Source organism: Berghia stephanieae, chromosome 12 (genome assembly GCF_034508935.2).
Source record: "Berghia stephanieae isolate SIO BIC M18660-M18661 chromosome 12, UCSD_Bste_1.3, whole genome shotgun sequence".
Classification (NCBI taxonomy): Eukaryota; Metazoa; Mollusca; class Gastropoda; order Nudibranchia; family Aeolidiidae; genus Berghia; species Berghia stephanieae.
In genome coordinates, this window is record NC_088371.1 from 2,254,562 (window position 1) to 2,267,375 (window position 12,814).

Below are 12,814 nucleotides of genomic sequence, written 5' to 3' on the forward strand. Positions count from 1 at the left end.
CCATTGGGCAATGAACCGGGACTCAGGGAAATGCACACCGGTTGGGAGTGAACCTGGGACTGTGAGAAGAGGATATCAGTGGAAATGAACCTGGGACTATGGAAGATGGATACCGGTGGAAAATGAAGTCGGACTATGGGAGTTGGGTACCAGACGAGAATGAAGCAATTATTTTTTTACGAAACCTGCCAAAACCCGTCGAAAAACCATAGACTTAGGTTTACTCCCCAATAGTGTACACTTCCCTGAGTCTCGGGTTCACTCCCCCACTGTTGCCTACTTTCTTTCCATAACTTTGTCGGATATTGTCGGGTTTCATAAAAAAAGTAATTGCTTTTTTTTTACGAAACCCAGTGCCAGGTTCACTCCCCACTGCTGCCTACTTCCCATAACTTTGTCGGGTTTCGGCGTGTTTCGTAAAAATAGAAACACCCCTAAAAATACCACGTGTATTCAGTAAATAGATGTCAATTGTAGTCTAATATTTAGTATCTATTTAAATTATTATTATTATTATTATTATTATTATTATTATTATTATTATTATTATTATTATTATTATTATTATTATTATTATTATTATTATTATTATTATTATTATTATTATTATTATTATTATTATTAAAACGTAAATTTTAATATAATACGGCAATTAATTCACGGAAGTACATCGCTCAATTAAAAATGGCAGAAAGTCTGGCCACATATTTATAATGAATCGGGTTTGTCTTAGATGACAAAACAAACAAACAAACAAACAAACAACAACAACAACAACAACAACAACAACAACAAATGAGACAAACAGAAAAAAGCAAGGTTTTAAAAAGTAATAAACAATAGAAGAGCACTTCAATGAAAAACAACAACGAGATTATAACAAATAAAAGATATTCGTAATAAATCGATCTGATTAAATTACTCCAACTACTTGGTGAAAAAAAATAATAATCATAATCATAATAATGATGACGATTACAACAACAACAACAATATAATAATAATAATAATAATAATAATAATAATAATAATAATAATAATAATAATAATAATAATAATAATAATAATAATAATAATAATGATAATAACAATAATAATAATAATAATAATAATAATAATAATAATAATAATAGTAAGTAAGTAAGTAAGTAGAAATAATAATAATAATAATAATAATAATAATAATAATAATAATAATAATAATAACACTAAAAGAACAATAGTATAATATCAACATTAAAATACATTACAAGCAAATAAAATTATTAAAACAAAAGTTTAAAAAATATCAATAGACAGAAGGAATTTAAAAAATATTGGGGGAAAAAATTTATCCCTACCGGGATTTGAACTCTCGAACCATAAGCTCAGAGTCAAACAGCTTATATCCACCAAGCCATGGTGTCACTGAACATTTAGTGACATTTAATCATGTCTATTTAGACATTTAAAAATGTATTTGAATGCCACTCTTACTTTGATATTTTGAACTATGTTAATTGCACAAAAGCAGAAATTTAAAAATTACGATCAAAATATTTTTACAACTTTGAATCGGGCTGTCAGTTACTGCACGTGTTCAATCTGGAAGTAGGTCAGCAGTTTATTTACGTTCAACCGAGATTGTCGCACTTATCACTCTCTCTATAAAAAAAAAGAGTTCCTTGTGGATACTGAATAGTGGCAAAGCACTATTCAGTATCAGATACTGAATAACCACTTCGTTCTTTTAATATGTTGACTCGTGGTACAGTCAACGGGGTTGAGAGAAGAAGATAGATATTGAGTGACATCATCAAAAGCGATGTGATCAAAGCTGGCGGATGGTTGTGTAACATCAAAGACCAGTGACTGGTCTACAAGGCCTATCATATTCGTGGGTATGTGTGATTTGAGTAGGAGGAGCTTTCTTGACTTTGCTGATGACCGAGTGGTGGACAATTGAAATTAGAATTGTCCTTATTCAGCAGCCAATGGGCACGATCTATATTAAGCTTCCGCCATCTTGCCGATCACGTGACTGATGCACGCGCCGATTGTAAACATGGCTGAGCCAGTACTAACGAGTATTATTTCTTCGCCGCTTAGGCTTGTGAATTTCACGTTTGTAAACCTGTTAAATTACTGTGAATTTTTAAACAGTGTTCACGGTTGTGATAACAATTATAATTTTGTCCTAATCAAGGGACAAAGTCTATTCAAGGACGGCTTTGTCTGAGATATCGGTTTCGACGAGCGGGATGCTGATTTTCTTATCAAAGCCAAAGTGAAGGCAGAGATGAAAAAGACCACAGTCTACATTGTTTATGTTATTATAAACAAGGATGGAAAGGTGAGATTGATTAACTCTTGACTTCTAATAATAATGATATATTGAATTGTATTAATTTAGCTGTTTAGATGATTTTTAAAAAAAAGTTGTTGGTCTCTGAATTTGAAGGCTTCAACTTCAAGTCTGCGATGGGCTCCGCTGACACACCATACCATGACATGGGCCATACCCTGATTTCCACTTCGTGCAAGATCAGTTCGATCCAGAGTCACTGGTTCGATCCAATCCAAAGATATAATTTTTTTTTTTTTAATTTTAATTTGGAAAATAAGTTAATGAACTCTTGGTTGAGATTGTGAGTAATAATTTGTGCAACATTCGTATTGACACAGTAGTGTGATTGAAGTGTTCAACTTCAACTCTAGTGATGAGGGGATGAGAATTGAAAACTTGGGTTGTTCAGATTTATTTATAATAAATTAAATAAGTGATGGAAGACTAATCATATGGCAGTCTTTTTATTTTCATTAAAGTGCCTTCTTTCATACAACTTTACAAGCATTGTTGTTGTTGTTGTTGAGATGATCAGACATCTTGCAAATATTCTACTTCTATTTCTATTTTAAAATATTGATATTTTACTTCCATTGTCACTACCAAACCGGTGGCTGGTAATTAGTCTGATTGCTTCAATTATTTTAAAGCACGCAATAGATGTAAAGACAATGATAAGTTGGTTCATTGTTTGTATATTTTTCCTCAGGTGATCAAAGCATCTTGTCAATGCCCTGGAGGAGTGGAACCTGCATGTTGCAAGCATGCGTTTGCTCTCTTGTCAGCAGTTGAGGACTACAGGTACCTACATAAATGTTTCTAATTACTGTCTTGAATTTAACTATAAAGTGAAAAGTTTTTTTTTATTTTATCGGTTTCTGTTTACTACAAAGAACCATAAGGACTGGAGATTTAGATGGAATATGTGAAGTAATCCTTCAGACCTAAGCAGGAGTTTATCCGGGTTTCTATAGCATGAAGTGGAGAATAACAATTGCTTGCTACCCTTTGGATTGGCCGCTAGTCAGTTGCAAAGCATTTTCCACCAGATATAACAGTAACAGTAACAGGCTCAAATACCCAATCAATGCTGGATGGAGAGGGTGGTCCTGAAAAAATCTCGACTTCACCGGGGATTGATCTAGGGTGAAGCGAGTACTCTACCAACTGAGCATGAAGCGGATAATAGCAATTGCTTGCTACCCTTTGGATAGGACGCTAGTCAGTTGCAAAGTATTTTCCACCAGATACAGAACTAGCCCCCCCCCCGGAATACATCATGTATCAAGGCAAAGATATGTTTCATTTCCCTGATCATTTACCCCTTAAAATGTCTTGTCGGTTCCCAGGCTTTTAAAAATAAGACCCAATTTATAAACAGACTCTCAATGTTGTCTGACAAGGTTTCGCCTTCACATGAAGAGTTTGTTTATTTAAACAGGACACTGTACCATAATCCTCTCTAATGTGTATATATACCAGAAGAGATCACATATGATCAAATGTTAAGGTTTTTAAATGACAGAAGACAAAATGATACTTTGGGTTTCCCCTTTTGCAAGACACAAGTTTTAAAATAAAATTTTAAAAAACTAGAACAGTTGGAAATTGCTTTAGAGGAATGAATTAGATGTCAACACATGTACAAACACAACATGTGTCTTGTTACTTGATTTATCCTAAAAATAAAATATTATAAATAAAAGTTTGTCTTACATGTTAAATCATTTGTTTTGATTAGGGTGAACCCGAAACAACACCAGTCAGTTGTCTTGTAATGTCATTCATTGAAGCTCAATATTCCCACACATTATTCAGCTTTATCAAACTTATCCCCAAATTTCTTCACAAGGGTTTAGTATATATCCTGTTTTCTAACAATACAACACACATAGAGTAAAAAATTGTACAATCAAGACACAATCTATTCTGTTAGTTTTCAGTATTTATTTTCTGAGTATTAATTAATAAAGTATACATTTAAAGTAAGACATAAATTGATTAGTATGTACATGAGAATGACATTATAATTATATATCATATTTCATTTCCTCAGCCGAAAGGAATTGCTCAATGCTCCAACAGAGAAGCTACAGACTTGGCACCAACCAAAACCAGTGAAAGTATCACCAAAGAAGTTAACAAGTGTAGCTGTTGACGAAATCAACCATGTCGATACTTCTGTCGATTTTTCAGCCCTCCCTATGCATTTTACTGCAGTCTCACCAATTTATTCGGTTTTAAGTCACTGTCAGTCATCGCCTAATCTGTCAAGTGATGAACTCTTTTATAGTCGGACTATTCCTTTGCCTGCATTTGTTTCGCCAACCTTTAGTGATGTCAATTTACCATTTGAATTAGATTTTGAAACTATTGTGTACTATCACGAACACATTAGAAAGTCAATTTTTTATTTCAATGAATTAGAATTTACAACAATGTCCCAGACAAATGCCAGTTGGCAGGAAGAACGAAGAAAAAGAGTGACTGCATCCAATATACATTTAATTTTGAATTCCTCGGATTACGACACTACATGTATTAATTTATTCAATCAACAGTTAAGGGACATTAGTCATTTACCTCCCATTAAGCTAGGCAGACAGCTTGAACCCATGGTGAAAAATATTTTACGGTCAAAATTCCCCAATCACATCTTTAGGAATACTGGTTTGATTATTCACCCCATCTATCCATTTCTCGGAGGATCCCCAGATGGACTATTGTATAACACAGAAGATCCCATGCTGGTTGAAATCAAGGTGGTGTTCAATCAATCCAAATTATCTCTACCTGAGATTTGTTCGAAAAGAAAAGATTTCTACCTGAGGTACGACCCAAAAACAAAGATGTGTTCTCTTAAGGAAAACCATAAATATTTTTATCAAATTCAGTGTCAGCTAGTTTGTTCAAATCTTAAGAAATGTTTGCTTGCTGTATTTTATAATTTTAAACAACCTTTGCATTTGCAGGTTATTGATGCTGTCCCAGGATTCTGGGATGCTTCAAAATGGACAAACTAAAAACATTTTACTTTAATCATTATTTACCAAAATTAATCTGTCAACAAGCTCAGAAAAATGTGTAGGGGAAGAAGTTTTATCGAATATAAAATTAATTGAAAAACAACATTCAATGTTATTCTTGTTGTGTTTTTTTTTTCTTTATCATTATTATAAAAAGGAATCAATTCAAATTCGAAGTTAGTTAGAGACATAAAGCTGATGTGCCGCACTTAATCCTTGAACCATAACGTTCAACAGTTATAATCAGTCGGTACCCTCTGGATATGGCACTAATCTATCGCAAAGTACTTCCTACCAGATCTAACAGAACCAGTTACCTGGTTACTAAAGGGGAGACAGAAAAAAGAATATTGACTGCAGTTAGGATCTATATTGTTATATTTGTTCGTGAGGCAAGTGCTAAATCAATTGAGCTATCAAGAATTATAACACTGTTAAGGCTTGATTGGAATAACACCCAGTGGAGCTATTTTATTAAGAAAATTTTCAAATAATTTTGAATTTTAGCTAATCTACTAACAGACTATTTGAGTACTGTAAAATGTGGTGACTAAAGCCAATTGTTTGCAATGAATTCATTTTATTTTATGGAAGGCTTATTGCAATTTATAGGCTTAGTACACAGAATTTCAAACTTATATTTACATATAGTAAAAGTGTCAATTTTTCAATGCATTTTCAGAAATGAACTTGGTAAAAATAAAGGAAATAACACTAGTGGATTTAGACACCCCTACTGTTTATGGTAACAAATTTTTAATTAGTAATGTGTAGGGCATACTTCTGTGCAGTACAAATTATCATTATACGATTTTTTAATTTTATACTTTAACCATAGTTTTCGAACTGACAAGTGGAGTGTTAGTAAAATTGCATAAGAATGCACAGACAAAATAAATCTGATCAATATTTATTAAAGCAAGAGAAATCACCCCATCTAAAATTCTAAAACATGTTATACTAGCTATTGCCCTTTCAACATGTACTCGGTGTGATGAAATGTTTCTATTGCTAGATCTTTCACTCACAGGAAATTGCACCTTGTCTTTAAGAAAAGTTGGTGTTATTAAAGTGATGTCTTTTTTAGCAAACTCTGTTTCTAGTGATGTAAAACCCCTATCTGCAAGAACCATATCACCCCTATCAAGTTTATCTATTAATCTGCTCCTCAACGTTAACTCCTTATCAGAAATACTGCCAAACCAAAGATCTGAAATAAAGGAAATAGCTCCACTGGGTGTGATTCCAATCAATGCCTTGACAGTGTTATAATTCTTATAAGTTCTAAAACTGGCTTGCTGAGCAGTCGGATTGCCAGGTTTTTGTATGTAAAATTCTGTGGCATCTATAATGACCCTGCAGGAAGGAAATGACTGGAAGAAAATAGGTGGCATATATGCCTTAACTTGGTCAACAGATGGCCAGATATTAACTTCCTTTGCTTTCGTAAACATTATTAATATGCATCTGTTAAAAACAAGATTTACACTACATAATGTCAATTTAAACAAAATAGCAAGAATTCTATTTGTCAAATTATGGCGTAATTTTAATAAAGTTAAAAAAAGCTGATTTGCTTTTGACAAAATGCATTTTTTTGTTCTGTGTTCCAGACATTCTTCTAATTTGAAAAAATTAAAAATACCCTTAAAACACATTTTGTCAAAACCAGTAAGGTCTTTCAATTGACCATCTGTCATCACATTGACAGTAAATGGCCGCATTGACAAAGTTGCTTGCAGTTTTTCAAGCAAATCAGTACGTACTGATGATGTCTTAATTAGTTCAGCGATTTGGTCCATGGTCATGTCGGTCTGTACTCCAGTGGACACTTTCCCAGAAGCATCATCCTTTGGCTCTTCTGGATCTGGGACAGAGGCTCTGAAAATGGAAAAAAAAAAGAAATTTTGCATTCCTTATTCTGTGCCTAGAAGTTTGATTCTACGCAAACAGACCTGGTTTCTAGTTTGTATGTTATATAAGGGGATCATTTGTCAGTCCACCAATGATAAAGATAATTAAAACAGGGTCTTGTTGCAGGCACTGACTGATAAACCTGTATCTATTTCTATCATCCCTTATCTATTTATATTTCTATCATCTTTTATTAGTCATGGATGATTATATGGGGGTCCTGCTATCTACATTGGTAGAGCTTTTGCCTCATAGGCAAAGGGACAGGGATCCATTCAAGATATTTTTTCTAACTTTCTTGACCATACAGCAGTGATTGAGATTGGATAGCTGGGTCTGTTAGTTCTGATGGAAAGTACTTTGCGATAAACTTGAGTCCTATCCTGAGGGTAGCAAGCAATTGCTATTGTGCGCTTAACCATGATGGGACAGTGCAGCACGCCGGTAAGGTCTTTGCTTCACACTAAGACCGAAGCCCCATCGCATGGTGTGGGTTTGAACAAGTCACCTCTCTCAAGATGACTATGCTGCGCTACACTGCGGCTTCTGCATGGGTTATTACTCTCTCCCATGGAATACACTACACCCTACAGAAATTTCCCACTGAGGATGAAAAATGCAAATTTTATTCTATCTGTAGTTATGAAATCTGTGCATCATCATGCCTATCTCTAAAAAGCTTTTATGAATAATTTCTCTCGAATAAATACCAAAATCTTTAGACAGACTTAACCAAAAAATAGGAGGGGGGGGGGGGGGGGAGTGAAGGGAGATATTCCTTATTAAAAAACTAAAAATCCAGGCGTCAGCAACTGTGCAGAGCTGCATTGTGAGAAATTGAGATTAAATATCTTGCTCAAGGGAAATATTAAGATACCAACTGTGGGCCTTGCACCTTATAACTCAGGGGTATGAGGCGCGGGGGGGGGGTGCAAATGAAAAAGTATTATCTACTTGTACTAGGCCATATAGCCCCTAAGAGTAACTATACAGAGAAATTCACATAAAATGAGACGTTACTATAACATTCCATTGAAATAGTAAAGATGTCTCACAAATGTCATCAACAAGCCTGCTTACCCAAATGTGTAAGATGTGCGCTTCCTCTCCGGACAATTTTTAGTAAAACTGAACTTCGACGGTACGGCGCCTTTCTTGATCATCCGCATACCTAGAAGAAGGAAAAAATATGACCTAGACATAATAAAAGAGTTCAACAAGACACTCGTCTGGATATTTCCAGAACAAAACAAGACACACAAAAATTAAAGATAATATTCCTTAGACTATTATCTGGAATTTAGCAACAGCAATGTGATAATGGCAAACACAGATAGAAAAGTAGGTACGGTGAGAGGTTGCCGCGAATAAGACTTTCTTTCAAGAAAGTCACAAACAAATCTAGATCAGCCTATCACTCCGTGATATTCTGAAAGACGATATTTACTTCCCACAGTGAAAAAAACCTCTATAGTGAAAGCAATAAAGATATCATAGGCAGGGATGCCACCAGGCATATTAAAAAAAGCCTGAAAATTTGCGCGGACGAGATACAAATCAACGTCAAGGGCTTTGTAAAATATCAAATTTGGAATGTTGTTTCAGTACTTATTATTGCAATTGAGAGCAAATAACACACAAAAGAAAGGAGAGTTAACAGTTTTCAAATTGATAAAATTAGGTGCTGAAAACAAAATATAGACAAATCAATATCAATAGCTATCGGGGGTGAGAATGACTGGTCACATAAAAGGAGAAAATTTTTCATTGTGAAGTTCATGACCCACCCATGCAACCATAACCTATAAATTTAAACTTCACTCAAATTCACTGAGATGTAATCCAAAATTTGTCTCGCAGCAATTTCTGACACGACTCGGAGAATTTCAAAAGTTGAAAGTATAATTACATTTGGTGGTTGTAGTAGGGATGATGATGTGGTGGTGGTTGTAGTAGTAGTGGTGTTAGGGATGATGTGGTAGTGATTATAGTAGTACTGGTCGTATGGATGATTGTGTGGTGGTGGTTGTAGTAGCTGTGGTAGGAATGATGATGTAGTGGTAGTTGTAGTAGTAGTGGTGGTAGGGATGCTGTGGTGTTATTTGTAGTAGTAGTGGTGCTAGGGATGATGGTGTGGTGGTGGTTGTAGTAGTGGTAGAGAGAGAGAGAGGAGAGAGAGAGGAGAGAGTGAGGAGAGAGAGAGAGAGAGAGAGAGAGAGAGAGAGAGAGAGAGAGAGAGAGAGAGAGAGAGAGAGAGAGAGAGAGAGAGGAGAGAGACTTCTCTACCAGAATAATTTATGAATTGATCTTAGGAATTCTATATCAAAAAAAAAAAAAAAGAAAAGAAGAAAAGAGAAATGGAAAGAAAGGCAAAGGGAAAGAGGAAAAGTGTGAGAGAAAAGAGAGAGAGAGAGAGAGAGAGAGAGAGAAGAGAGAGAGAGAGAGAGAGGAGAGAGAGAGAGAGAGATTTGTCCCTCCCCTTCCCCTTCAACCATCAACGAACACCACTGTCGTCTGTGTCAATTGTGACATCTGGTGCCATATAGTCTGGCCCGACGTCATAAAAACGGGACCGTCACTAAATTTCACGAGACTAATGCACAGGTGTCAAAATATGACATAAGACATAATGGTGATTTTATGGTTTTGAGGGAAATGTTTGACACGGCAAATTCAGCGGAAAATTTCTGAGAAATTCTCAAAATCACTGTTTATTTATAAATTTTTGTTTTAAAAGGAGAAATTGTGATGGGGATTGGCGTAGATAAACTGCCATATAGGTGCCCAAATATTCGACCGGCGGTGACAGCCCAAATTATTCACCCGGCGAAAAAGTTCCGGCTCAAATCTCGATCGCGATTTTGTTCTTCTTCTTTAAAAAAATTTTTTTTTTTTTTTTGAATAGTGACGACGGACAAAAACCGGAGGTTCTGGATTAAAACAGGCTGGTGGTAAAAAAAAACGGATTTCCGGCTAAAACCGGAAAAGTGGCATCCCTGCATAGGGAAAAAATCCTACAGGTGACTTGTTCATAATTTTACTATCAAATCGTAGTAGCATGAGATAGCCACGAATGGTGGGCTGTCGATCGCAAACTGGTCAAGCGATATTGGTAAACAAGTGTATTATAATTAGAACCAATTTTATTTACGTCAACGACGTGCAAATTTCATCAGAACAAGTCGAAACCAAGGCAGTCCATGCCTCGCATTGACCGCCATTGTTCACTGTTGACAGTGATGGATGATCTACTTTGCACGTTACAAGACCATAAAGTCTCGATCTCAACAATAAACTGAAATAATTTGTGTGAAAATTCAATAAAGTCAAAGTTAGCAACAAACAGTCACAAAACTTAAAACAAATAGAACAGTGCTATTATTTTAATAATATTATTACCTGTAAAAGGTTGATAGGCGAAGTCACTCTCCTCAAAATGTTCCGAGCACACAAAGTTGTAGGGAGTAGGATCGAAGTTTTTTCTTTTTATGGCGTGGATCCATTCTTTTAGAATTTTCGGGTTCTTTAGAGGAAAGGAATGAAATGTCACTCCATCTTTTAAACATTTTGTTTTCAATTTTTTGCTGGTGTTGGAGCAACCTATCGCCGCACAATGTTTCCCCATGCTTGCTCTCGGTTACACTGACAGCGAATTACGAATGTAAACAAAGAGACCGGGCACCAGTCACGTGATCAGCTCTTAATATAGATCGTGCCCATTGGAAATGGGCAATTGTAAAAAGCTGATTGGACGCTCCATGGAAAGAAAGCGGTTTGAGGGACATGGAAGGACAGTGCCGGAGAGCGTGGAGTGGGGAGGAGTAAATTATATTGAATGAATGATAGTAATTTGGGGCGTTGGGAAGTTAAATAAAACTCTCGGAGGCGATGAGTCAATTCTTTGGCCGCAAATGATTCAGTAAAATTCTTTATTCTTTCTTTCTTTCTACTTTTAATTCCTTTCTGTCAGGGGGACATATTAAAGGCGAATTCCATTTTTTTTTAAACGGGCATTTCGAAAGCTATTTTAAAGAGAAATTAATGCGTTTTTCCAAAATTAGCAGGCGTTTAGGTGATAGCCACTATATTATTTTCATGAAAATGATCATCATCATCATCATCATCATCATCATCATCATCATCATCATCATCATCATCATCATCATCATCATCATCATCATCATCACCATTATTATTATTATTATTATTATTATTATTATTATTATTATTATTATTATTGTTATCCTTATTATTATTGTAATTATTATCGTCATTATTATTATTATTATTATTATTATTATTATTATTATTATTATTATTATTATTATTATTATATGGTTAACATCTATACAAACGTCAAAGGAATGCATATTACATATCTTTTCCTAAGAATTGTCAATTGCCATTACTAAAACCAGTTCGTTTTGATCATTTGATCAACAAACCCCTACAATTCGGTGATCACGAATTTTTTTTTATTGCTGTCAAAAAAGGATATTGCTGTACAGGTGACCGGATATCTCAACAATGCTTCATTACAAAACGACTTTGATTATATATTTCTACTCTGTGAATATTGATGATTATTGCAGTATTTCTCATTTATTTGTATAAACTCAGATAACTATGTAATTTTTGATTATATCGTTTGAAGTAATTAAAATTTCTGACCCATTTTTATGGTTATTTCCTATAAAATCTAATCCCAAATGATCTACTAAAATTATATCAAATAATGTAAACCACTTGTTATGACTCTAAAATATCTTATTGCTACATCTAATAGCATCTTTACTACGCTACTTTGAACTTGAGAAAAAATCATCAAAATAGGAAAAATTGCTCAGTCTCCCTTTCGGCACAGGCCGTGACTCGCCATCTGTTATGAACTAGCGTCCGGCAAAAGTTACCTGTCGAACTAAAGTGAAAGCAGTAAACGGCTGTGAGGTCATTGATCACATTGCTCAAAGTGATCCACATAGTGAAAAGTGTTCACAGTTTTTGAAATATCTAACATCACGATTGGTCATTTTGTTCAGCTTGACACATGTGTATGTTTCCAACTTTCATATACAAAGCAGCGTGTTTACATTTCTGAAGAAATATCCAATCGTTGGACAGCAACAAATCATGTGATTGATGACTTGGTTGGACGAAAACATGAATATGGACCGCTCCCATTAAGTTCAGCAATAATAAAATGTTTATCAGGTGAACCATTAAAGGTGTTCTATACACTTTTACCCGAAGATACGAATGACTACAATAAAATAAAAGATGCATTACATAAAAGATTCCGCCTTACCGAAGACGGTTACTAAGAACGCTTCCAAATTGGATTCAGTAGTCTGATGTCACGCGCCCGGCAACGGCGGCCATCTTGGTTCTAAACAAAGAAAATCTTTACTTTTTATTCTTCATGCTGGCTAGAACTTTTCATTCCCTTTTCATATGCCTTGTGATCGGAATGTGTAAAAGTCAAAACATGAGCAAATTGATGGTTTATTTTTTCCTCTGGATACGCTTTTATGCTCGCCGGAGAAATATT

The 12,814-nt window shown here is 34.9% G+C and overlaps 2 protein-coding genes across 2 annotated transcripts; one reads left to right on the top strand and one right to left on the bottom strand.

Annotated features, from left to right (window-relative positions):
• Positions 1–2,034: 2,034 nt before the first annotated feature.
• Positions 2,035–6,944, top strand: LOC144957531 (uncharacterized). The gene is made up of 3 exons (XM_078888880.1): positions 2,035–2,332; positions 3,036–3,127; positions 4,383–6,944. The coding sequence occupies exons 1-3, from the start codon at positions 2,279–2,281 to the stop codon at positions 5,347–5,349; spliced, it is 1,113 nt and encodes a 370-aa protein (XP_078745006.1). The 5' UTR covers positions 2,035–2,278; the 3' UTR covers positions 5,350–6,944.
• LOC144957532 (THAP domain-containing protein 1-like) lies at positions 4,993–10,967 on the bottom strand. The gene is made up of 4 exons (XM_078888881.1): positions 10,666–10,967; positions 8,347–8,437; positions 7,119–7,233; positions 4,993–5,119 (listed from the first exon to the last, which is right to left on the bottom strand). The coding sequence occupies exons 1-4, from the start codon at positions 10,889–10,891 to the stop codon at positions 5,096–5,098; spliced, it is 456 nt and encodes a 151-aa protein (XP_078745007.1). The 5' UTR covers positions 10,892–10,967; the 3' UTR covers positions 4,993–5,095.
• Between the last annotated feature and the right edge of the window lie 1,847 nt (positions 10,968–12,814).

Excerpts from the sequence above, each read along its gene's own strand:
- LOC144957531 (XM_078888880.1), top strand. The coding sequence starts at position 2,279 with ATGAAAAAGACCACAGTCTACATTGTTTATGTTATTATAAACAAGGAT. Across the intron at positions 2,333-3,035 it reads TTATAAACAAGGATGGAAAG|GTGATCAAAGCATCTTGTCA; the intron begins GTGAGATTGATT and ends ATTTTTCCTCAG. Across the intron at positions 3,128-4,382 it reads TCAGCAGTTGAGGACTACAG|CCGAAAGGAATTGCTCAATG; the intron begins GTACCTACATAA and ends TCATTTCCTCAG.
- LOC144957532 (XM_078888881.1), bottom strand. The coding sequence starts at position 10,891 with ATGGGGAAACATTGTGCGGCGATAGGTTGCTCCAACACCAGCAAAAAA. Across the intron at positions 8,438-10,665 it reads CGCCTATCAACCTTTTACAG|GTATGCGGATGATCAAGAAA; the intron begins GTAATAATATTA and ends TCCTTCTTCTAG. Across the intron at positions 5,120-7,118 it reads AACTAATTAAGACATCATCA|GTAGAGATAATTTGGATTGA; the intron begins GTACGTACTGAT and ends AACAAATCTCAG.